We start from the raw sequence: 26426 nt of genomic DNA on the forward strand, positions 1-26426 counted from the left end.
TTTCTCCTCAAGCCAAGAACACTCTCATCTTTTGTCATTTCCTCCAATGAATCATCTTGGCATCCTCTCACAACGGAACTTCCAGGATCTCTGCTACATACCTCCTATTACTACTCGAAGGATTTTTGTCTTCTTACAGATTTTGTCATCTCGCTTTGATACCAATTGATGAGGTTTATTGAGTCCATGTCCAACTTTTTATTGGTCGATTAGTATGATATTGTCTATTTTAGACCTAAGAAACAAGCCCACATGGATTTACTTTTGGATTTCTTTCGCAAAAGGCATCATACTAATCAGTTGGATTACTTATTATATACAAATATTTAATTATAAACTTTTGATGTGTGACTTAGTTTGACAGCTCTCATTGTTTAGACTTCTGATGTGTGATAGTTTGACATCTCTCATTATTTGTCTAAACTTCTGATGTGTGACTTAGTTTGACATCCTTCATTGTTTATATCATAGCTACTAGGAGTTTTCTTGCGCCATGTGCAGAACTTATAATTTAATTATAATTTATTTTAATTTAAAAAGAATATTTGATTTATGTTTGAATATTATTATTTTTAATTTAAATTTTATAGATGTGGAAAAATAAAATAGTAAATTTAGTTATATGTAGTCTTGTATCTTTTGATTTAGTTTGGTTTAATTATTATTATTATATTTAAACCTTGATAGAATTTAAGTTATATCTAATAAGAATATTATGTTATATATAGGAGAATTACTATTTATTTAAATATGTATTTTATCTCCTAGTTTGAAAATTTATATTTAAAAATATATATATATATATATATTAATAAATTTCAGTTATTTGTTTTAGTTAAATATGTTAAATTGGTAAAAATAAATATGTTAATTTACTTAATGAACCGATAAATTTAAATAAAATTCTAGTCAATTATATATCAACAAGAAAAATATTTGATTAGTATTGTTTTAATATTATATTTGTAGAAAATACTTACAAATAATTTTGATAATATATATATATATATATATATATGTAAAATATTAGAAACACATATAAAAATCAATTATTACTATATTTTAAAAATTTTGACAAAAATAAATCTTCTTAAATAAATTGACACTAATGGTTGATATATAAGTTTTTTGTTGTTACCTTATATAAAAAATCTTGCCAAATAAATAAACACTTATAAAAGGAAATTATAAATGTCATCATCAAGTGTTGCCATTTCATAATTCTTTTACGTCGTCTTATTTAGTAAAAATAAATATGGTGTGACATATGTCCAAATCACTTTTTAAATAATGTATACACTAATGTTTTGGCTAGGCCTGGGCACTTTATCCGATACCCGAAACCGCACCCGAATCCGACCCGAAAAATCCAAACCGAAATCCGAACTGAAGTAGCAAAATATCCGAACGGGTATTGAGTTGGGAGAGTTTGGATATCCGAACCCGAACGGGTAATATCCGAACCCGGATGTATATTTGAAGATAACCGAACATACGTATAATTAACCTTATTTTTTTAGTTTACTTCTCTCATTTTACTCCAAATATTTATATTAATGCTACACATAGCTTAAGATCAGATAATATAAATATAATTATGGATTATTACTCACTTGAAAAACTTTTCAAGATTCTTGTTTTGTGCATTAACGAAAATTGTATCAAAAATTTCAAAACAATAACCAAATTAGTGTTTTTTTAGTTTTAAAATTTATATTCAAATCTATTAATCATTTAATTTATTAGCTATGTTTGGAAGTAGAAACTCTTTTAGCTTGTTTCGGTTTGTTTGCTTAATTTAGGAACTTTATTGATGTTTTCACAATGTTTTTAGACGGATTATTGTTGTTTTGTTCCCATTTCAAGTGTTTTTAGACTATATTTATTATGTGGAATGATTTGAAGACATAACAGAACATTCATTTCAAAAAAAAAAAGTTATGTCTCGAGTTAGGATACATCCGAAATTACCCGAAGCCGAAGTTAAAATCTCCGAACCCGATCCGAAGTTAGAAAATACCCGAACGGGTTTTATAGTTCTATACCAAAATATCCAAATATCCGAAATACCCGATCCGAACCCGAATGGGTACCCAAACGTCCACCCCTAGTTTTGGCCGTCATGCAGACTTAATTATCTTACTAATATTTATTAATTATTATATTATTAATTTAAAGACTAGCAATATAATTTATTGTCATTCATTTACAAAACCAATAACAAATTTAACATAAAACTATTTATATATGATGCAGTCTTTCACTAAAACATATATATTTATTTTATAAAAACTTAGAAACAATGATGTTGTGTAAATATTGTAAAAATCTCTTTATATACAATTTTGACTGTGTTCATTATTTCTAAATTTTAATTTTTTAAATTAATTATCAAGATCATCAAATATGTTTATCAAAACATAGCTAATATATAAGCTTATAATTATCAAGACTATTTAATGTTTTTTAATTCGGAATTCAATTTTAACTTGATAAATATATGTTTAGAAATTTATCTATTTTAAAATAATATTAGTTTGGATAATAATACAATATACATGAATTGTTTTTGTCAAAAACCAGTTTTCTTTCTTTTTGAATTTTTTAATAATAATTAACTCATGTTTTAATGGTTAATCATATAAACAAAATTTAATTATTTATTAAAGGTAACATCATATTTTGCCAGTCTAACTCTTATTGTGAGATTTTTGTTGCGAAAAATCAATTGGTAAATGATAGTATAGATGGTATATGGGATATGGGATTATTCAAGATCGTCTGAAATAAAAGAAGAAAGAAGAAGCATTGTTCCATTTATTGAGTTCATTGTATAATGATACTTATTTAAATAGTATTATATATCATCAGCTTCAGCAAAGAAGGGGGATGCTTTGTTCGTGTCTAAACAAGTTCTCTGGATCAGATTTTGTTTTAATCTTCACCAATCTGTTGAAATTGTCTTTGAAGTACTTTGCTCCCCAGACTTGAGCTTGTTTGAGGCTTGTCTTTGAGTTGTTGCTGTTCTGTCCCAGGTCTAGATCTCTGTAGTTCACATATGCTTGTCTTGGGTTACTTGAGACATAAGGCGTCATGTAACTGTACAATTCTCTGATCCATTTGATACGCATGTCTGGTCTGTTCTCGGTGTCTGACCAGCTCCTATAGTACAGAATCATGAAGCTGGTTCCGCTTCTATGCGGAAACGGGATCTCAGATTCAGGGATTTTATCCATCATTCCACCGTATGGAGTCCATATCATTACTGCAGCTTCTTCTTCAAGAATCTTCTTGATCATCCCTTTAAGACCTAAAACAGGAATCGGTTCTTTAGCGAAGTCTGATTTGGCTTTGAAGTAAACTTCTCCAAGAGGTGACTTTGCTTGAAGCAAAACCTCAGGAGGAGGAGGAGTGGTAGTTGAGAATCCAGAGCTGTACATGATGGATTCAATCCAGTTCATTTCTATACAATCCTCCAGAGTTAGCCCTAGTTCTGGAAAACCCTTGCTCATTACCTCCATCAAGTTGCCTTTCTCGCCAAGAAACTGACCTATGTATGACATGGCCACAGTTCTGTTTTCATTGTTTCCAGCTATGGTGAAGAACACGCGTAAGAAGAGCTCTTCAACGAGCTTGTCCGCAACTTGTTGCCACTTTGAAAGAATCTTGAATCCTGCGTCTTGGTCTAGTGTTTTGGTGACCGTGAAGACAGTTAGGGTTTGAGGAACAAGAACAAGCTTGATCTTCCATGACAAAATTATCCCGAAACTCCCTCCTGCGCCTCCTCTAATCGCCCAAAACATATCCTCTCCCATCGTGGTTCTGTCTAGTAACTTGCCGTTAGCATCAACTATCTTTGCGTCTAGAACATTTTCAGCAGCAAGACCATACTTTCTCATCAAGGAACCGTATGCACCGCCTGTTATATGCCCACCAATGCCTAAGTTCGGGTATATACCTGCAGGGCATCCATGAATCTTGCTCTTCTCTGAAATTCTACAGTTAACAAGCCAAAGATTCTATAGTCAAATATTGTTTACTCTTGTGTGTGATTGTTTGGTTGCGTTTTGTCATTGCATATTGTGAAGTCAAAACATAAGAGTTTTAAGTATTTAGAAAACGTTAAAATAACTCGTTCAAAAAAACGTTAAATTAACATAATTCAACCTATGTTTTAGTTTATATATTTTTTACTTTATTTTCTAGTTTTTTTATTAAATTCAGATCTGAAATCAAACCTTTAGTTTATCAATGTAATATCGAAATAGAACATGATTTTAGCTACGCGTCTAAAAAAAAATTAGGTGTACAAGATTTTGATGATATTATTAACCAATAATCAATAATCCAAAGTTTTGAGTAAGACAAATAGTAGATAAACCTTTTTCGGTAATTCAGGAATATAATATTTTCTAGCAAATTTTCATAATATATAAACGCAAACACATAAATAAATTCAGTAACAAAAAAAACATAAATAAATTTGTGTTTAAAACAAAACGAGATTTACCTGTAGTAAAGCTCACCGACTGTAGCACCAGCTTGAACCCAAACACTATTGTCTTCAATATCAACATTGACCTGTCTCAGTTTCGACAGATCAATAATTATAAACGGTGTTTCTATATGTGAAACATAGGACAAGCCTTCAAAATCGTGACCGCCGCTTCTAACACGGAGATGAATTCCCAGTTTCTTGGAACATATGATGGAAGCTTGGACGTGAGACTCATGAACCGGTTTGAATATGAAATCTGGTTTAGGCATTGATGTGGTCAAGTATCGTTGATTTTGAGCCGTCGAGTTAAGGACTTCAATGAACATCGAGGCGTTCCTATCAGGAGTGAAGAATGTTTTGTCCAGTGGAAAATCGACATTTGTGTTTTGGTGGAGACAATTGATGAAGTCATCTTGTAAGGAGTTTGAAGAAGTTGATGCTACTGTGTAGAAAGAAAAATATAGGGCTAAAAACGATATATAAGAAACTGCAGGGGCTAATTTTGAAACTCTCATCCCTGCAACTAAAAGCAGAATCTGCGAGAACAAGATGGAAATGGATGTATGTTGCGAGTTTTCTTTTGTCAGTGAATAAACTTATATAAGAGATTGTGATCAAATTGTGTGATTTATTTTTATCAAAAAAAAATTGACCGTCTTAAAAAAATTAATGGCCGAACATAAAATAGAGACCTTTTTTAAAAAAAAAATCTCAGGTTTTTGTATTGCATTTCCTTAAACTGAAGCAAAAGAAATTTGTGGTATTCAAAGAAAAAAAAATTAAAAAAATGGGCCTTAATGTTAAACCAGGTTTTGTCAATGGAAAAATTGAGAATGGGGAAGCTTAAAATAAATTTTGGTGTCTTTTTGTATTTAAAATAGGTTTATCATGGATCATTTTGTTATAATTTCACTAACTAGTTAAAAAATTATCAAACTAAAATTGGTTTTTGTAGCTAATAAAATAAAACTAAAAACTTTTTTAGACCTATGGATCTATGGCAATTGCTTATGTCGCCGTAGCCTAGAACCGGGACTGGTGATTATTACAAGATTCAAATTCAAAGGTTATGTCTACATCGACTACGACTATTTTGTCACATCAGTCACATGATGTGACAAAAAACAGTAGGTTCAGTAACATCTTAACAACGTGACAATTAAACGACCCTTTTGCATAACTCTGTTAACTTGCGTAGTATAGTTAGAAGGGAAGTTGAAGAAATTAGTATTATTGTGTATATAAAAGAAAATACAGACCTAAGAACAGATTACAAGAAAATGAATGGAGTGGTTCTAAAATGCCCATCCCTTAGAAAAAAGCCAAAAAAACCACAATTAGGCTTCAAGATGGAAATGAATGTCAATTGTTTTTTTTGTCAATGAAGAATACCATGACATAGGAAACCTATGTTTCCAACCTGTGTCATGGTATTCTTTGGTTTAGGGTTTGGTAACATAGGTTGTAGTGTGTTTGTATTTTAGGATTAGATTTTGGAAGCTTAACTTTTTTTGAAAAGTTAAAATTTGACCTATATGTTTTTAGTTTTGTGTATAATAAACACTTTTAAAGTTGATTTTAAGTATGAAATGATTTAGTTAGTTATTTGAGTTTAGGGTTTTTAAACTAGTATATTTAAGTCTTGTGGAAAATAGTATATTTAGGGGTTAGAAGTCTTCTTGTATATATATGTTAGAATATATAGGAACCGAACCTTAAATTTTACCAAATTACATTAAACCTAACCTGATTGTTTACCAGAGATATAAATAGTATTTTTCATTTTTTTGTTGATAAAAGCAAGAAACTATAGCCGTTTGTTTCTCTTCGAAATCGCCAATTATAATTTTAACATATTTAAAATATTTGTTTAAAGTTATTTTTAATAAATATTCTTTTGAAAATATAGAAAAATAAATTTAGTTAAATACATTTATATTTAAATTTTGGTTTGTCAAAGTTAATATCATTTTATTCGTCAAAGCAAATCAATCAAACTTACACTTCTATACATATACGATCTAATGGAACCAAATCGTTTTAAGTTGTTTCTCTTAACACTGGGTATTCATTAGACTATGGGCCTGACTGGTTTAAACGCAGTGGTTGCGGTTGCGGTTGCGGGAGTTTGTGGATGCGGGCGGTTGCGGTTTCTAGCGGTTTTAAGAGATTTGTACGACTGGTACTGCGGTTAAAAATTGGTGCGTTTGCGGGTGACTTATGACTGGTTAACTACCAAATGCGGTAACAGTTAAATCATAAATTAACAATATTTACATTTAATATAATTATAAAAATATCAAAAATCATAAAATTACAATAAATATAAAATTTATATTTATAAAGTTATAATTTTAATTTTTGAAAATTTATTGAAATTATTTTTACTATAAAATTTTATAATATTAATTAAAATATAATAGATATATTTTAATATTTTCATAATTTCAATTTTACATTTTTTATTAAATATTTTTACTTTTGTATATATATTGTTTTAAAAAAAAGAAAAAAATTTTACTCTCCCGCAACCCCCCGCAACCGCAAACGCTAGCTGGAGCCAGCTTTTGAATTTATGAGATTCGAAGCGGTTTGAAACGGTTTAGAGCGATTTGAGTGATTGTTGCAAACCGCCGACAACCGCTACCAACCGCAAAAGTTGTGTTTGCGGGTGGTATCGGGAAAACCAGTCACCCCATATATAGGCAAAGAAAATTATATAAGAACATCAAATCCATTAAAAAAAAACTGATACTAGTCAAAGAGGAAGCAATACTCGAGAATAAAGAAAAGCAAGAGGATAAGGTTTCCACAAAGAGGATTCAATTCACGAGAAAGAGATTAGGATACCAGGGGCTACACTACGTTAGGTAAGGCCGTAAGGGTGGGCAGCTGCCAACCATGGACTTTTAAAATCAGTGTATTTGTGTACTAATTTTTACTAATGTCCCGGTTAATAATCGAAATTTATAAATATATTTAATAGTGTTGTATGTGTCTGCCCTAGATGAAAATTATTGCTTGATCCGCCACTGGGGATGCCGTGTCTAGAGACCACATGGTACTTGTGAGAAGGTGTCCACAAACCGTGACACATATACAATAGCCGGTGGAAGCCGCATTTGATTCTGCCTTGATCATGTCTTGCAACCTGCGTGGACCATTGCAGCGACATACGACTAGTAACAATGGTCACCAGTGACAGGTTCTGCTATTTCGATAGATACCTTGTCGCTTTCGGGATGTGTGAGCCCTAAGTGTAAACCCTTGTCTCTAGCATTTCCATTCAATCATAACAACAATCTCATTTCGGTTTAATATTTCATTTATTCAAAAGAAACATCTTACATTTTGTTTAATTTTAATAGAAAATCGAATAAAATAATTATGAAGTCTTCAATATTATACATTTAGTTCTACTCGCATCCACAAATTCTAACAACTGCTCATGCCCTTAGTCCTAAAACAAATGTCACAACGACCTAACTGAATACAATAAATCGGAAAACGGTAAAGAAGAAAGTACTGAAAACATTAACTCTTGCACCACGCTCAAGATCATAAATTCACCTTTTCTTGGATTCGAAACCAAATCTCCTTGTTAAAAAACATTAACCAATCCTTAGTCAAACAATTTGATTAAGGGATTACACCGAATATGTTTTCTGTTATTGATTATAGTTTTATATAGAAGAGTGAATTGGCTCAAAATACATAAAACATCTTATGTTTTATACATATGTGGCGGTATAAACCATAAACACTAACTACGTTAAGAGAAGTACAAAACGAATATATAAGCCCAAATTGTGAAGGACATAAGCCCAAGATATGTGTTACACAAGACGACTGGTGTGTGTAACACAATGATAGTCCACTCGAACCAAACTTTAACAAATTGAGAACGAGAACAAGCTTTCGATTACGATTCTAGTGTAGTAAAGTTGATCAAGGAACTGGGAACTAATTAAAAACAACTTGTCTGACTCATAAGAAGCCACGCTTCAAATTTTAGGTAAAACAAAGTGCTACAGACTTGCCTTAACTTTGTTAGAAGAAACATTATCTGATTTCTTCTAGTTTATTCTAATTTGATATTCTTGAGCTTCAGTTTTGAACCAGCATAGGTGGGATACTCTGTTCATGTCTGAAGAAATTATTTGGATCAACCTTTGTTTTAACCTTCACCAACCTTTCGAAATTTCCTTTGAAGTAACTAGCTCCCAAGACTTGAGCTTGGTTGATGGTCGACTTACAGCCCTTTTTGTTCTGTCCCAGGTCTAGATCACGGTAGTTGACGTAGGCTTGTCGTGGATTCGCCGAGACATAAGGAGTCATGAAACTGTAGATATCTCTGATCCATTTGATGTGCCTGCTTGCTATCATGTCACTGTCTGGCCAATTCGTTACGTAATGAATCTTGAATATGACTCCTTTCCTATGCGGAAACGGGATCTGTGATTCAGGGGTTTTCGCCATCATTCCTCCGTAAGGATTCCATATCATCATTGGATTATCTTCTTTAAGCAACTTCTTGAAGATCCCTTTAAGCCCTGACTCAGGAATAGGCTTCTTCACGAAGTCGGATTTGGCTTTGAAGTTGTTCTTTGGGAAAGCTGACTTCCCTTGAAGCAATACCTTGGTAGGAGTGCGGCTCGCGAATCCAGAGATGTAAACAATGGATTCAAGCCAGCTCATTTCGGTACAATCTTTCGGCATTAGACCTAGCTCCGGAAAGCTCTTGTTCATAACTTTCATCAACACACCTTTGTTGCCAAGAAACACAGTGTTATACGACGTCGTGGCGGTCTTGCTTCCGTTGTTTGCAGCTACGTTGAAGATCACTCGGATGAATAGCTCGTCGACAAGCTTGTCCGCGACCATTTGCCACTTTGAAAGAATCTTGTTTCCAGGGTCTTGTTGTAACGTTTTGGTGACGGTGAAGACGGTTACCGTGTTAGGAACAGGAACAAGCTTGATCTTCCATTCTAGAATTATCCTGAAACTGCCTCCAGCGCCTCCTCCAATGGCCCAAAACATATCCTCGCCCATCCCTTTTCGGTCTAGTATTTTACCGTTGGCGTCGACGATCTTTGTGTCTAGAACGTTATCTGCACCGAGACCATATTTCCTCATCATGGAACCGTATGCACCGCCGGTTATGTGCCCGACTATTCCTAAGCTGGAGCACAAACCGGCCGGAAAACTATGGACTCTGCTCTTCTCTGCAATCCTACAGGTAACAAAAAAAGTTTCTTGATCAAATATACAGTCAAAAGATAGATCCTAGCGTCACAATTCCATTTTTGTCTAAATTTCGGAATAAACTGCTCTTTAGATGCTATATTTTCTTAGTGATCCTTCTTAATAGTGAAAATTTATTTGTTGTCTTTCTATTTACCTGTAGTAAAGTTAACCAACTGTAGCACTAGCTTGAACCCAAGCACTATTGTCTTTAATATTAATGTTGACTTTTCTCTGCTTGGACAGGTCCAGCACTATAAAAGGTTTTTCGATCTCCGAGACATAAGACAAGCCTTCGTAGTCGTGACCGCCGCTTATGACGCGCACATGAGTTCCAAGTTTCTTGGAACAGATGATGGAAGCTTGGACGTGAGACTCGTGGAGCGGTTTGAATATGAATCCCGGTTTAGGCATGGACTTTGTCAAGTACCGGAGATTCTGAGCTGTGGACTGAAGGACTTCGCTGAACATGGAAACGTTTTTGGCAAGAGCGAAAAACGTACTTTCGAGTGGGAAAGAAACATGCGTGTTTTTATGGAGACAGTTTATGAATTGATCTTGGAGGGAAGCTGAAGAAGTTGTTGGTGTGATAGTGTAGAATGAGAAATATAAGGCGAAAATCAAAAGAAAAGAAAATGCAGGGGATGGTTTTGAAATTCCCATTTCTCTCTTTAAGGAAGCTCTGCTCTATTGTTTGATCCCAATCTGCAAAAATTTAGTCTATAACTATATGTACTAGATGCATTGCTCTCGCGCAAGCGCGGGGTTGTGGACATAGTTCTTGTTTCATCTCAATATTTGCTAAGGTTATTGTAGTTGTGAATTTTGCGTTTTGAATTGTTTTTCAAGTTTTTTTATTGTTATAGGGTTAGAGTTGTGATGATGAACTGTGTATACATTATTCTCCACTTATGAAGGACTAAACTGTGTTAGTAATGTGATTGATATAGTTCATGTTGTTGTTTGCTGTGTCACTGAAACTTATTGTTTGTTTGTCTTTTTAATTTGTTTCTTGTACTATTGAGAGTACATAAATTATATTAAAGTTGTTGAGAATACCTTTTGTTTTTGGATATTTTTTTCTCCAGTTTAGTTGTGTAAGTTGTGTGTATTAAGTAATAATTTTTATTATTCTTAATATGTTTGTTATATGTTTTTATTTTATTTTTAAACTTATTGCTCTTACTGGACCTTTAAAACAAATACATTAAGATTTATAGAAATAACTATAAAATGAGTGACAGTTCTGAGTATTTGGGTTTTAATGAGTTTTAAACGAATTTATGTATTTTTCATAAGAAGGCAATAGCTTTGGCCTGTTGACATTGGGCATGTAAGCTATTTTTATAAGACAAGAGGAGTGAGCAGGTGGAGCTGTTGTTACCGCCTTTGTGTATGTCGGGTTTGTCTCTTGTATCTCCAGTTGTGGCTGTGTTTGTTTATCTTTTATTTGATGGCTAATATGTAAACAAAAATCATTGTTAGTTGTATTTATCAGAGTTTATAACTTATTCTGCTTTTTTTTGTTTAGGTAATTTCACTGATCTTGGTTGTCGTTTTCGTCTTCTTCGTTGCAAAAGTAAGTTTGTAAATTGTTAAATAGCTGGCCATGTAGTTTGTATTTGTTTAGCTGACTCGATGTATGTGTCGTTACGAAACTCAGTTTGTAAATTGTTAAATAGCTGGCCGTGTAGTTTGTATTTATTTAGCTGACTCGATGTATGTGTCGTTGAGTTTTAGTTGAGGTGATTGGTTTGGTATATTTGTTTTGAAGTTTATTTTTAAGATTAGACAAAAAAGAGAGGTGATCATTAATGATTAGTCTTTTTTGGAATTCTAGTTTTTGGTGTTTTGATTGTTTGGGTTGTTGTGGTTTCTTTTAAGTTATAAAATAAAGGTCTGTGTAAAATTAGTTTGATAAGTAAGGGAGATAAATAGACGACCACAAAATTTGGGTAGAAAATATTTTTGATTATTGATGTTAGCACAATATAGATAATAATATAAAGAGAATTGTTTCTTACGGATCAATGAGAAGACGGATAACGACTCGAGTTGTTTCTTGGCTAAGGTCAGAGCCTTGGATAGATTAGATTTTTCCAACTACATCTGCGAGTTTAAATATCAGTTATGAGAACGAAACATATTATAAACACAGATGCAATATGATAATATATCTGGGAGTTCTAGGTTTGTGTTCGCAATCACTTGGAAATTGTCAAACAGTCTAATAATGATAGGAGATTGATCTCAGGAGTACCCGTGATGACATTATAAACAATAGTTGGTTATATGAAACGAATGAGGAATGAATGATCAATGATTAGCACGAGCACCTAGCAACTTCAAAACGATAGACTTTCATAATGGAACCGGCTTTCAAAGAAGGCATGTAATGATTAGCACGACTGGCAAAAATAAACCCATGAATCACAGAATCTGCAAATAATATTATTTAACAAAGAATCAGGAAATCAATTAAAAAATTATATTAAATAGTGTGAAAAATCGTAGATTAACTTACCTTTTCATCAAGGAAGAGAACCGTGAATCCCATAAATTCACTGTCTTTCTTGAAGTTCAAGGAATCCCATAAGCGACGAGGTTAGAGGCTATATGCTCTGACTTTACAACCAACACTGAGAGATTCGAAGGTTGAGTGACGAATGCCGGAAATGCTGGTTTGAGGAACTGGAGAGGCAGAGAGACATTTTCTGGAAGATCGTTAAAGCTAAGAGGAATCAATGAGTTTTGTGGAGATGCAGATTGGGTTCATCAAAGATGAGAATCATATATACATAGGACTTACATAAAGACTACAAATCAGGAACATTTAAGATCAAGCAACTTAAGATGGGGGGATGAAGAGTTCACCGGTGAAAAAATAGATTACTAACAAACACACAGCGCAATTCTGTAACTCAGACTTGTCTAAGACAATAATGAAAAGAACCATAACTCATGTTAAACGAAGACAGTTTTCATGTTAAACGAAGACATTTTACAATATGGAAAAAATATAATTGTAGTTTTTTTCATATAACGTGATGAACCTCATTTAAAATGAAACTCATAATACACTTGTAGGCCTAGCCCACAGAGAAAACCGAAGAAGTAAAGGTTTCCGACCTTCATAAATATATATTAGTTTCAGCCATCAATGTACAATGTATCCTTTAGTTTAGTGGTATAAATGTTGGTGTTTATATCTCAATAACCCAGGTTCGAACCAGAGGCTTGACACTTTTTCACCTTTTTTAAAAGTGAAACCCACCAAAATGCTGACGTGTCGTCTCAGGAAAGAGGAAACTGCCTCATTATATTATAGATTTTGACAATATTTTTCAAAGCAATGTCATTTTTAAGATGAAAAGACATTTTTTAGGATCAAAAGTTACAACTTTTGACATTTATTCGGAGAAATTTACATGTTTACACATTTTGATAACTTATTTTTAACAAATGCAATTTTTAGGACCAAAAGACACATCTTTGTACAATTTAACAATTTTTTTAAACCAATGCAACTCTTAGATGAAAAGAACATTATTAAGAAAATATAAATTTATACATTTTTAAAAATATGTTTTTTAAATAATGCAACTTTTAAAATGAAAAGACACATTTTTACAGTGAAAAGACACAACCTTTAACATTAATTTGGATTCCTATTATTAATAGACAGGAAAATGACTATTTATTTAAATATGTATATTTTCTCCTAGTTTTATAAGTTATATTTAAACATATACATATATATATATATATATATATTTTTTTTTTTTGATAAATTTCAGTTTTTTTTTATTTTCGTTCAGATATGTTAAATTGGTAAAAATCAATATGTTAATTTTCTTAATGAGCCGATAAATTTAAATAAAATTCTAGTCAACTCATTATATATCAACTAAAAATATATTTGGTTAGTATTGTTTTAGTTTTATATTTGTAGGGCACACTTACGAATAATTTAATTATATATATAAATATATGTATATATATAACAGTTTTTTAGAAACATAAATAAAAAGTCAATTATTACTATATTTTAAAAAATTTGACAAATATAAAATTTTAAAATAAATTTACACTAATGGTTGATATATAAATTATTAATTATTACCTTATTTAAAAATCTTGAATTAAACATTTATGAAAGGAAATTATACATGTCATCGTCAAGTGATGCCATGTCATAATTTCTTAAACCGTGTTATCTTTTTAGTGAAAAAATGTGCTGATGACGTATGTCATAATCACTTTTTAAATAATGTATAAAATATTTTTCGAGATTGTCTGAAATAAAGGAAGAAAAAGAAACATTGTTCCATTTATTCGAGCTTATTGTATGATGATACTTATTTAAAGGGTATTATATATCACCAGCTTAGCTTCAATAAAGAAGTGGGACGCTTTGTTCGTGTCTAAACAAGTTTTCTGGATGAGCCTTTGTTTTAATCTTCACCAATCTGTTGAAATTGTCTTTGAAGTACTTTGCTCCCCAGACTTGAGCTTGTTTGAGGCTTGTCCTTGAGTTGTTGCTGTTCTGTCCCAGGTCTAGATCTCTGTAGTTCACATATGCTTGTCTTGGGTTACTTGAGACATAAGGCGTCATGTAATTGTACAACTCCCTGATCCATTTGATACGCATGTCTGGTCTCTTCTCGGTGTCTGACCAGCTCCTGTAATACAGAATCATGAAGCTGGTTCCACTTCTATGCGGAAACGGGATCTCAGATTCAGGGATTTTATCCATCATTCCACCGTATGGAGTCCATACCATTAGCGCAGCTTCTTCTTCAAGAATCTTCTTGATCATCCCTTGAAGACCTAAAATAGGAATAGGTTCTTTAGCAAAATCGGATTTGGCTTTGAAGTAAACTTCTCCCATAGGTGACTTTGCTTGAAGCAAAACTTCAGGAGGAGGAGGAGTGCTTGTCGGGAATCCAGAGTTGTAAATAACGGATTCGATCCAGTTCATTTCTATACAATCCTCCTGAGTTAGTCCTAGTTCTGGAAAATCCTTGTGCATAACCTCCATCAAGTTGCCTTTCTCGCCAAGAAACTGACCTATGTATGACATCGCCACTGTCTTGTTTTCATTGTTTCCAGCTATGGTGAAGAACACGCGTAGGAGGAGATCTTCAACAAGCTTGTCCGCAACTTGTTGCCACTTTGAAAGAATCTTGAATCCTGGGTCTTGGTCTAGTGTTTTGGTGACCGTGAAGACAGTTAGGGTTTGAGGAACTGGAACAAGCTTGATCTTCCATGACAAAATTATCCCGAAACTCCCTCCTGCGCCTCCTCTAATCGCCCAAAACATATCCTCTCCCATCGCGGTTCTGTCTAGTAACTTGCCGTTAGCATCAACTATCTTTGCGTCTAGAACGTTATCAGCAGCAAGACCATACTTTCTCATCAAGGAACCGTATGCACCGCCTGTTATATGCCCACCAATGCCTAAGTTCGGGTATATACCTGCAGGGCATCCATGAATCTTGCTCTTCTCTGAAATTCTACAGTTGACAAGCCAAAGATTCTATAGTCAAATATTGTTTACTCTTGTGTGTGGTTACGTTTTGTCATTGCATATTGTGAAGTCAAACATAAGAGTTTTAAGTATTTAGAAAACGTTAAAATAACTCGTTCGAAAAAACGTTAAATTAACATAATTCAACCTATGTTTTAGTTTATATATTTTTTACTTAATTTTCTAGTTTTTTTTTAAATTCAGATCTGAAATCAAACCTTTAGTTTATCAATGTAATATCAAAATAGAACATGATTTTAGCTACGCGTTTTAAAAAAAAAATTAGGTGTACAAGATTTTGATGATATTATTAACCAATAATCAATAATCCAAAGTTTTGAGTAAGACAAATAGTAGATAAACCTTTTTCGGTAATTCAGGAATATAATATTTGCTAGCCAATTTTCATAATATATAAACGCAAACACATAAATAAATTCAGTAACAAAAAAAAACATAAATAAATTTGTGTTTAAAACAAAACGAGATTTACCTGTAGTAAAGCTCACCGACTGTAGCACCAGCTTGAACCCAAACACTATTGTCTTCAATATCAACATTGATCTCTCTCAGTTTCGACAGATCAATAATTATAAACGGTGTTTCTATATGTGAAACATAGGACAAGCCTTCAAAATCGTGACCGCCACTACAAGAAAACACGCGGAATTCCGACGCCAAAGGCGTCGGAACTTTTTTGACAGATTTCCGACTGATTACCGACGAAAACAAAATAATTTGAAGTCGTCGGAATTCCGTCGGCTAATTTCGACGAATTTCCGAGAAAACAAGGGTCGTCGGAATATTTCGACGACTTTTCGACGACATTCCGATAAAAAATATAACCGTTGTAGTCGTCGAAAAGTCGTCGGAAAATTCCGACGAATTTCCAACGACATTCCGATTAAAAGATATAACCGTTACGGTTGTCGGTATTCCGTCGGAATATTCCGACGAATTTCCAACGAACCAAGTGACCGTTGCCGACAAATATATATGACCGTTTTATAGCCGTTTGAGATTGGAAAATACCGACGGAATTCCGACGGAATGCTTTATCTCTGTCGGAATTCCGTCGGAAAGTCGTCGGATGTCCGTAAGAAATTTCCTATAAATGCAGCCCCTCCTCATTCAACTCATTCACACCTCATTCTCTCTTCTTTCTCTTTAGTCATAACAATTCCGTGAAAATCATGTCTTCAGGAGCTTATTATCGTTCGTGAATGGATAAACCTCATTTGGATCCCAACACCAATTTGCTTACGGAAGAATACGTTCAAGCGATTGGAGAATTCATGAGGCTTGTTCAACAGCAACCGGATGCAAAAAGTGGTATGTTAAGATGTCCCTGCTCTACTTGCAATAATAATAAGGTTATAAAAGAATTTGATGTTTGGACTCATTTGTATATGAAAGGGTTTTCACGTAATTATAAAATTTGGTACCTTCATGGGGAAACTGGTTATGAATATGGTAGTACTAGCGAACCTCAGCCTGTTAGTGAACTTCAGCCTGATATTAGGTTAGAAGAACCTAGAACGGATATAGATTATGGTGTAGGTACTGAGCAGATGGTACATGATCATTATAGAGGGGAATAACCAAATCCCGAATCTAGGAGATTTTTTGACATGTTGGATGCAGGAAAACAGCCTTTGTATCAAAATTGTAGAGATGGTCATTCAGTCTTATCATCTGCAACTAGATTAATGGGTATTAAGACAGACTATAATTTGGCTGAAGAATGTATGGATGCGATTACTGATTTTGTCAAAGGTATTCTACCTGAGGATAACCTTGCACCGGGTTCATTCTACGAGGTTCAGAAACCTGTAGCCGGTCTTCAACTACCGTACGAAGTGATAGGTGTATGTATTGACAACTGCATGATCTACTGGAGAGCGGATGAGACACAAAATGTATGCAAATTTTGTGGGAAACCTCGTTATCAGGAGACGAGGGGAAGAGTTCCGATCCCGTTCAAAAGAATGTGGTATTTGCCTTTGACGGAAAGATTGAAGAGGTTGTATCAGTGTGAGCGCACAGCAAAAGCAATGAGATGGCATGCAGAGCATTCCACAAATGGTGAGATTAGACATCCTTCAGATGCGAAGGCTTGGAAACATTTCCAGTCAACATATCCAGAATTTGCGGAAGAGAGAAGAAATGTTTATCTTGGATTATCTACTGATGGTTTCAGCCCGTTTGGAAAGCATGGAAGACAGTATTCTCTATGGCCAGTTATTGTGACCCCGTACAACTTACCGCCGAGCTTGTGCATGCGACGAGAGTTTTTGTTTCTCTCAATTCTCGTCCCCGGTCCAGATCATCCTAAAAGATCACTAGATGTGTTTCTTCAACCACTGATATATGAGTTGCAACAACTATGGGCGCATGGTTTTGAGACATACGATGTTTCGTGCAAAGAAAACTTTCAGATGCGGGCAGTACTTATGTGGACAATAAGTGATTTTCCAGCATATGATATGTTATCTGGATGGACAACACATGGGAAGCTATCATGTCCATATTGTCAAGATGACACAGATGCTTTCCAACTAAAGAACGGAAGGAAAACGTGTTGGTTTGACTATCACAGACGATTTCTACCACCTGATCATCCATACCGCAGGAGTAAGACTTCGTTTACGAAGAACAAGCAGGTGTTTGATGGTCCACCTGAGGAAGTTAGTGGGGAAGATTTGTTGAAGCAGTTTAGGGATTTTGATGCAGAAAGGACGCCAGATGTAGGTGGACATGAAAACATTCGAGTCAGTGCGGTTGGAGAGCTACATAACTGGCACAAAAAGAGTATTTTCTGGGATCTGCCATATTAGGAGAGTCATCTATTGCGGCATAATTTAGATGTCATGCATATTGAGAAGAACTTCTTCGACAATCTGATGAACACAGTCCTTAACATCCAAGGTAAAACGAAGGTTAATTTGAAGTCAAGGTTGGATTTAGTCGATATCTGTGATCGTTCTGAACTTCAGGTTGATGAGAACGGTACGGCCCCTTTTCCCATTTATCGGCTGGATGGTGCTAGAAAAGAAGAGTTCTTTGATTGGATTACAAATAAAGTGAAATTTCCTGACGGATATGCATCAAATTTGGGGAACTGCGTTGATAGAAGCGAAGGAAAGTTTAGTGGCTTCATGATTGTCATGTAATTATGCAGCGCCTCCTTCCGGTTGCTTTTTCAGCATTATTGCCATGCAATGTTCATGAAGCAATTGCAGTTATCTTATATTTTTACAATTTAATTTATTTTTATATTTAACAATTATGCTTATATAAACTTAATACTTATGAAAATTATGTCTTTTATCTATGTAGGGATAAGTGTTTTCTTCCGCGACTTATGCAGCAGAATAGTGACTGAAGAGGGTATTAATAATTTGAAGACAAACGCACCAGTCAGCATGTGCAACCTCGAGAAGATATTTCCTCCATCATTTTTTGATGTAATGGAACATCTTGCTATTCATCTCGCAAGAGAATTGGAACTTGGTGGTCCTGTGCAGTACAGATGGATGTATATTTTTGAGCGTTATATGCATCATCTGAAGAAGATGGTCAAAAATCAAAGCAGGGTGGAAGGATCTATAGTGGCACAGGTGATCAATGAAGAAACTGCAATCTTTGCTGAAAATTATTTTCCACCAGAAGTGCATACAAAACACCGATCGCATGATGACAGAGGGGAGAGAGCAACATATCATGTTACTGTCCCAAGCATGTTCAAGGAAATAGGATGACTTAGTGGAAAATTCACGAAGCGCATACTTACGGACACTGAGCACGATCATTTGCAAATTTGCTCACCAACTGTGAAGATGTTCTACAATATGAGAGGTAAAAATATTTTTTTATTTACATTGTTAGATTAATATTCAATAAATTTATTTCATATTGATAATATTTTTGTATATAGTGTATATATGGCGGAGTTGCATTGTGTAGTATTCTATTGTGATTGATATGACACCACCAAAGATAGAGGAGTGAAGATTGATGCGTTTGGTATTACATCATTTCATTCGCGGCGGAAACTTCAATACTATGATCCCTTCATTCTTGGTTCGCAAGCTGATCAGGTATGTCAATCTATTCATAATTTTTTACCAATATAATTAATTAATGTTATATATTTTACTAATATTTGTATAATTGATATGTATAGGTGTGTTACATCAGTTACCCTCGGGTGACGTACAGAGATGATCCATGGGTCACTGTAACGCAAATCAACCCAAGAGGACGAGTGGATGGAACTTCTGATGATGATGAACCATTATTGCAACCAGAGTCTACCAGCAACGCCCAGGCAGTTGAAGATTTGGCAAATGTTGAACTCGTTGAGGATTTGACTGAGTTTGGACTTGATGTTGTTGTACATTCGGAGCCAGAAGCTGATGTTGGGGAATTTGATGAAGATTCAGAAGATTCGGATTAGTTTTTTTTTTTTCTATTGGTCTGTCGGAAATCCCTCGCAAAATACCGACGAGATAGCGACGACAAAGAGTTTCATTAAAGTTTGGAAATGTCCTCGGTAATTCGTCGGAATATACCGACGACATTCCGACGAACTCGTCTTGTTTGTCGGAATGTCGTTGGTATATTCCGACGAATTACCGAGGACATGTGTTTTTAAAAAATTTCCAACATAAAAATCTATAAATTTATATGCCAAAACTATGAAAATAATACATAATAAGTGTTTAGTATAATATTAGATCGCAACCGTTCAAATATAACAATTCATTAAAATATTTATGTATGCATATCATTGTTTTCATAACATCTCATCTTAACACTCATATACTTATACAATCATATTCATCTAATCTTACACTACAAAAAATGTTGTTGTGTAAAATCGTGTTATAAAAACATTTCTATTGTAAAATCTTTATGCAAATACTATATATATTATCAAAGATTTGGATTTTGCATTTAGAAACTTGTAACCAACCCTTAAACACTAAGTCGTCGAAAATGGTCGTCAGTATTCCGTCGGAATATACTGACGAACTAAATTCCGTCGGAATTGTAATTTACCCGGGAAAACCAAACCGCGTGAAATTTTCGCGAACCGCCAAATTGATATGTATTTAATGATACCGACGGAATACTGACGAACCAGTGTCCGTCGGAAATGTTAAATATAATTACCCTTCTTCTTCCTTCTTCGTTATTTCCGCCTCCGGCTCTCTCTCAATCCTCTCCGCGATTTCTCTCCCTTTCACGGCGATTCCGGCCGTTCTCGAGCCCCCATCACCGGCGAATCATCTTCTCACCCTCATATCTCTTCCCCAAACCCCAAATCATGTAAGAATCATCCCAACCTTGTCTTATCTCAATTTTTTAGAGTTTTGGAAGTTAGATCTCGGATTTTAGGTTGTTTGATTGAAAATTTTAGGATTGAATGGATAGTTTAGGATATATAAGTTAGGATTGTTGTTTGGATTGTTGTTTAAGTTTTTTTTGGAATTATTTTGTATTTTTGTTAAAATTCAAAACGTTTTACTGTTTTTAAAACGTTTTTTGATTTTTAAAAACGTTTTTCAAGTTTCCAATAATAAAATATGTATAATAAAACGTTTTTAAAAAATTTTAAAAATATTTAACAACATTTTTCTATAATTATAAATTTTTTATAATTTTGTGTACATATATATATATATATATATATATATATATAAAAATCATGTATAATAAAAAAATTTAAAATTTTTATATTTTTTTACAAGTTTCCAGTAATAAACTATGTATAATAAAACATTTTTTAAAAATTTTAAAAATATTTAACAACATTTTTCTATATTTATAAATTTTTTATAATTTTGTATACATATATATATATATATAAATCATGTATAATAAAAAAAAATTATAATTTTTTATAAGTTTCCAGTAATAAACTATGTATAATAAAAGGTTTAATTGTTTTTTTTTAAACGTTTATAAAACCTTTTGTAAATATATAAATAAAAACATTAAAAATAGAAATGATTTGAAAAGATTTTTGATGTATTAATTTTTTTTAAGGTCCGAGGATGTACCCCGCCTCGCAGCCCGTCTTCGACGTAGTTCGGTGAGCAGTTCCCGTGCATCGGGATTGTCTCACGAACAAAACTCGGTTCCCGCATATATTACCGCTCCAGCTCCCGCTGCCCCTCCCGCTGCTGCTCAACAGGATCCGGGGGTCATGCCAGTTGATCTATTGGTTCAACAACCAGGTCGAGAGCATCTCCCGGTTCTCCATCCCAACCCACGACGAGGACATATCACTTGGTTAGTATTTTTTTTTATTTGTAGTATTATGTTTTTTTCCATTAATTAACTTGTTAACTAACTTGTATTTTTTTTAAAGGTTCACCAAGTCGAAAAATGGCATTAGCAGGAGCATCAACCAGATGATGTACTCCATGCTTCGTTTTGGATATTCAAAGTGGAGTGTGATTCCTTTCGAAGAACGAGAGTTGTGGTTTCGTCAGTTTGCGGTAAACTCTTCATTTTTTTAAAGTATTTACATTTTTTTAAAATATATTTACTTATTACATTATGTTTGTTTTGTAGTAAGAGTTCAACTGGCACTCCGATCTCACGGAAACAGTCCGTAAGAAATTCAACGAAAAGGCCATGGACTCTTATACGAAGCAGATAAACGCGTGGAAGACAGTTTGGCAGAAGAACAAGAGGCCACGGTTCATCAACGGGACGGTGTGGGAGCAGTTGATAGTTCATTGGGAGAAGGAAGAAACTACAGAGACGTCTTCTAGGATCTCCAAGAACCGGAAGAGCGATCGTGGCGGGAAAGGTATGTATGTGCACAACCTCGGCGCTTGCTCTATGTCTACTAAGGAGGATGAACTTGTAAGTTTTTTTTTATTATTTATCTTTATATTTTTTAAATAAATATTTTATATATTCCTTGGCTAATAATGGCGGTTTTTTAGATCGAAGAAAATGACGGTAATCCCGTTGATCGTCTCCAACTCATTAAGGTGGCTCACACTAACAAGAAGACGGGTCAAATTCAGGATCTCGTGATCAAAGGTGTCGTTGATTTGGTGGAAGCTGAAATAGCAACTCAATCTCAGCCTCTCTCTGATGACGGCGATTCTACGGGAGCTTCAACCAACTTGTCCCTATTGCAAATAAATGAGATGGTTGAAAAGGTAATTTTTTTTATTAATATATTTTTTTATAATGTCGATTACTAATTTGTCCATATTTACTAACTTTAAATATTTTTGTAGGCGGTTCCTAAAAGGAAAGGAGGCCGTTTATTTGGGTTGGCCCGCCGTGCTTCTTCGTATCCGGCATCTTCTTCGCAAGCTCCGTATGCCGATCCCATGATTCTCGAGGAGCTACATGACAAAGATGAACGGATTGGGGCATTGGAGGAGCAGAACACCACTATCCTTTCTGAGAATGCCACTATCCGTTCGGAGAATGCCACTATCCTTGCTGAGCTGGCATCCCAGAAGAAGTTCAACGCCGAGATAATGCAGAAGCTAGATCGTTTGATGTCTTTGACTTCTTAGTTTTTTTCAGCTTTTTAAAACTTTCTGAATGTTTTTTTTTTCGTTTTGCATGAATTTTAAACTTTCTGAATGTTTTTTCTATTTCGGTTTGTATGAATTTAAATTCTATAATATTATTAGTTTTAAATTTCAAATTTTATCTATTTATTAATTAATTTTTCATATAAAAATATATATAAAAATGCAAAATTAATTCTTATTAAAATTGATATATTCCGACGAACTAAAGCCTCGGAAAATACCGACGGACTTTGATTCGTCGGAAATTACCGACGGACTATGATTCGTTGGAAAATACCGACGGACTATAATTTGTCGGTATTTTCCGACGAATCAAAGTCCGTTGGTATTTTCCGACGAATCATAGTCCGTCGGTATATACCGAGGACTTCGTTGGTCGGTATCTTCCGAGGATCCGTCTCCTTCGGTATATAGTTTTTCCGATGAACTCTGGTCTCGTGTGTCCGCATCGGAATATCGTCGGAAGTTCGTCAGAGTGACATTTCTCGGTATTCGTCAGAAAGTCGTCGGAAGGTCTGACGAAATTCCAACGAATCCTTTTTTTCCGACGAAATGATACCGACGAACGCGTTCGTCAGAAATTCGTCGGAATAGGCCTATTCCGACGAATTTTCGACGATTTCGGCCATCAGAATCCCCTTGTTTTCTTGTAGTGGGAGATGAATTCCCAGTTTCTTGGAACATATGATGGACGCTTGGACGTGAGACTCATGAACCGGTTTGAATATGAAATCTGGTTTAGGCATTGATGTGGTCAAGTATCGTTGATTTTGAGCCGTCGAGTTAAGGACTTCAATGAACATCGAGGCGTTTCTTTCTGAAGTGAAGAATGTTTTGTCGAGTGGAAAATCGACATTTGTGTTTTGGTGGACACAATTGATGAAGTCATCTTGTAAGGAGTTTGAAGAAGTTGATGCTACTGTGTAGAAAGAAAAATATAGGGCTAAAAACGATATATGAGAAACTGCAGGGGATAATTTTGAAACTCTCATCCCTGCAACTAAAAGCAGAATCGGCGAGAACAAGATGGAAATGGATGTATGTTGCGAGTGTTCTTTTGTCAGTGAAGGAACTTATATAAGAGATTGTGATCAAACTGTGTGATTTATTTTATCAAAAAAAAATTGGCCGTCTTAAAAAAATTAGGAAAAATTGCTAAAACAGATCAAAAAAACAACATAGTTGTCCGTATGGTATAAAACCATCATTAAGTTGTCCTTATAGTATAATATTTTTCATAATCCTAAAACTAACATTTTCTTAATCAAATTAAACATAAATAAAAACCATTTTTCAAAAGTTTAATAGAAAAAGATAAAAAAATAAGGTAATCCCATAATATTTCAGAAAGGAAAAAAATGTAAAAACAATTAAAAAAAAATAAAACACACGACACAAATAAAAAATATCCCGTAACCTAATTGCATTTGGTTTCTAAAATCCTCCAAAACTATTCTTTTAATATCCTCTAAGGTAGAACTTGATTCCAGTAAAAGTAATCTACCCTCTTTATCATCAGCCGAAAAATCTCATCCCGTGCTTGCACTAAATTCCCAAACACTACATATTGTATAGATATGCATCATAGAACAAGAGTTTGTGAAAATCACAAGACAAACTATGGAGAAATCATAGATTAATGAAGAAGAAAAGCCAAAATCTTTTTTTTTTTGATATTTTGACAAAGAAAATCGACCAGGACACGTTTTAGGAAATTATAATATTTTTAAGGGAAATTTGCCAATATGGAACTAAATCTCTATAGTATTGTCCCCTTAGAACTAAATTATCTAACCTTGTCCGTATAGAATTAATTCTTGTCCCCTTAGAACTAATACTTTGTGAATCTACTGTTTTGTCCTTTTCTTTATAATATAGTTAATAAATTTTAAAAACTATATGAATTAAAAAGGAAATACTTAATTAAATAAAAATAGGGCAATTTTTACCCAACTCTCGATCCCGTTCTCTCCGACTCTCTTTCCCAATCGAGAGACGATTTCTTTCTCGCCGGCGACACCTTCCGCCTCTGAGATTCTTGGTTCGTCGGAGAGCTTCAACGAGGAGTCACATCGCTTCTCCCTCCTCCTTCTTGCGTATTTCCTCTGTTAGTGCCACCGGTTAGATTGTCGTTCTTATCTCCGCCCCTTAGAACTAATACTTTGTGAATCTACTGTTTTGTCCTTTTCTTTATAATATAGTTAATAAAATTTTAAAAACTATATGAATTAAAAAGGAAATACTTAATTAAATAAAAATAGGGCAATTTTTACCCAACTCTCGATCCCGTTCTCTCCGACTCTCTTTCCCAATCGAGAGACGATTTCTTTCTCGCCGGCGACACCTTCCGCCTCTGAGATTCTTGGTTCGTCGGAGAGCTTCAACGAGGAGTCACATCGCTTCTCCCTCCTCCTTCTTGCGTATTTCCTCTGTTAGTGCCACCGGTTAGATTGTCGTTCTTATCTCCGCCGCCGCCGACCATTGAAGCTGCTCAAGCTCGGGAGTAGCTTCTCCTCCCCGATTAAGGACGATTAGTTTCACAGTTGTTTTCTTTTGCTCTTCCTTCATCTCGGTTCTGACAATTTGAAGGTTAGGCTTTGAAATCCCCTTTACGATTTTGCTTTTTTTTGTTTGTTCTTTATGTTTATTTGCATGTACTACAAATTGTACTAGATAGAGAGTTAGTTTAAAACACAAATCGAAACAAGTTTATGTTTTTCAGAGGCGGAATGTGGTTGAGTGGGGTGTGAGATTGGCTTGTTGTTGAGGTGATTTTGAGTTCTAGTTTGTTTGGTATCGGCTTTACTAAGGTTTAGAATTCATAATAGACTTGAAAAAGCTAATGACTTTGACATGCTTTAGACATCGATTTTACATACTTGTTTTGGGATCGAGTTTGTTATTTGAATTGAATTTGTCGATAGTGTGTAGTCTTTTGTTATTCATTTGGTGCGTAGCTTTGACTCTGTTTTATTTTAGAGGAAAACACATTTGCTAGTTGATTATATTTTGTTTCGATTTGTGTTTCTAAGTAGTTTTGAATTGTAAAAAACTAGTTAAATGTGAGATGGTTATATTTGGTTCGCTGTTAACTTATGGAATTCATGTTTTTTAGGAATGGCTCACCAGTTTCCTAAACGCATTCTTCAAGAAGGTGCTGAGACGCAGATGGATAAGATTAACAACACATGTAGAAGGACGCTTCTGAAGGCGGTAAAGGTGGCTCTGAAAGATGAGTATGAGGAAGTTTTGAAAGACCCTGTCTTCGGGCCTCTTCTGGCGATCATAGAGAACAACCTCATCTACTCAGGGAAGATTATTCACAGCTTCATGTGCAAGCAGCTCAGGGTTTCCAAGCTTCACGAGCTGTGGTTTATTTTTGCGAAGAGGCCTCTTAGGTTTTCTATGCAAGAATTTTATGCTGTGACTGGATTGAAGTACAAAGAGGAACCCGACGTAGACTTCATTAACTGGAAGAATGATAAGGGGTTCTGGGCTAATGTGCTGAAGACCAATGCGAAGATCAACTTATATACTATAAGGGATGAGCTCCTTAAGGTGTGTAACGAGTGGTCGT

At 34.4% G+C, this 26426-nt stretch overlaps 2 protein-coding genes and 1 pseudogene across 2 annotated transcripts; all 3 read right to left on the bottom strand.

Moving 5' to 3' along the window:
• Positions 1 to 309: 309 nt before the first annotated feature.
• LOC103839322 (berberine bridge enzyme-like 25) lies at positions 310 to 6709 on the bottom strand. Its single transcript, XM_033279331.1, has 2 exons — positions 4511 to 6709; positions 310 to 3996 (listed from the first exon to the last, which is right to left on the bottom strand). Exons 1-2 carry the CDS (start codon positions 5011 to 5013, stop codon positions 2874 to 2876), a joined length of 1626 nt encoding a protein of 541 aa, XP_033135222.1. The 5' UTR covers positions 5014 to 6709; the 3' UTR covers positions 310 to 2873.
• A 1687-nt stretch (positions 6710 to 8396) lies between these two features.
• Positions 8397 to 12498, bottom strand: LOC103839177 (annotated as a pseudogene).
• A 1546-nt stretch (positions 12499 to 14044) lies between these two features.
• LOC103839321 (berberine bridge enzyme-like 25) lies at positions 14045 to 15923 on the bottom strand. The gene is made up of 2 exons (XM_033278313.1): positions 15766 to 15923; positions 14045 to 15258 (listed from the first exon to the last, which is right to left on the bottom strand). The coding sequence occupies exon 2, from the start codon at positions 15159 to 15161 to the stop codon at positions 14136 to 14138; it is 1026 nt and encodes a 341-aa protein (XP_033134204.1). The 5' UTR covers positions 15162 to 15258; positions 15766 to 15923; the 3' UTR covers positions 14045 to 14135.
• Between the last annotated feature and the right edge of the window lie 10503 nt (positions 15924 to 26426).

The sequence above is a fragment of the Brassica rapa genome, chromosome A09, assembly GCF_000309985.2.
Source record: "Brassica rapa cultivar Chiifu-401-42 chromosome A09, CAAS_Brap_v3.01, whole genome shotgun sequence".
In the NCBI taxonomy this organism is placed as follows: domain Eukaryota; kingdom Viridiplantae; phylum Streptophyta; class Magnoliopsida; order Brassicales; family Brassicaceae; genus Brassica; species Brassica rapa.

Bases quoted from the DNA above. Each gene is read 5' to 3' on its own strand.
- LOC103839322 (XM_033279331.1), bottom strand. From the start codon at position 5,013: ATGAGAGTTTCAAAATTAGCCCCTGCAGTTTCTTATATATCGTTTTTA. The intron at 3,997-4,510 runs GTAAATCTCGTT...TGTTAACTGTAG, and splicing joins GTCGGTGAGCTTTACTACAG to AATTTCAGAGAAGAGCAAGA.
- LOC103839321 (XM_033278313.1), bottom strand. From the start codon at position 15,161: ATGAGAAAGTATGGTCTTGCTGCTGATAACGTTCTAGACGCAAAGATA.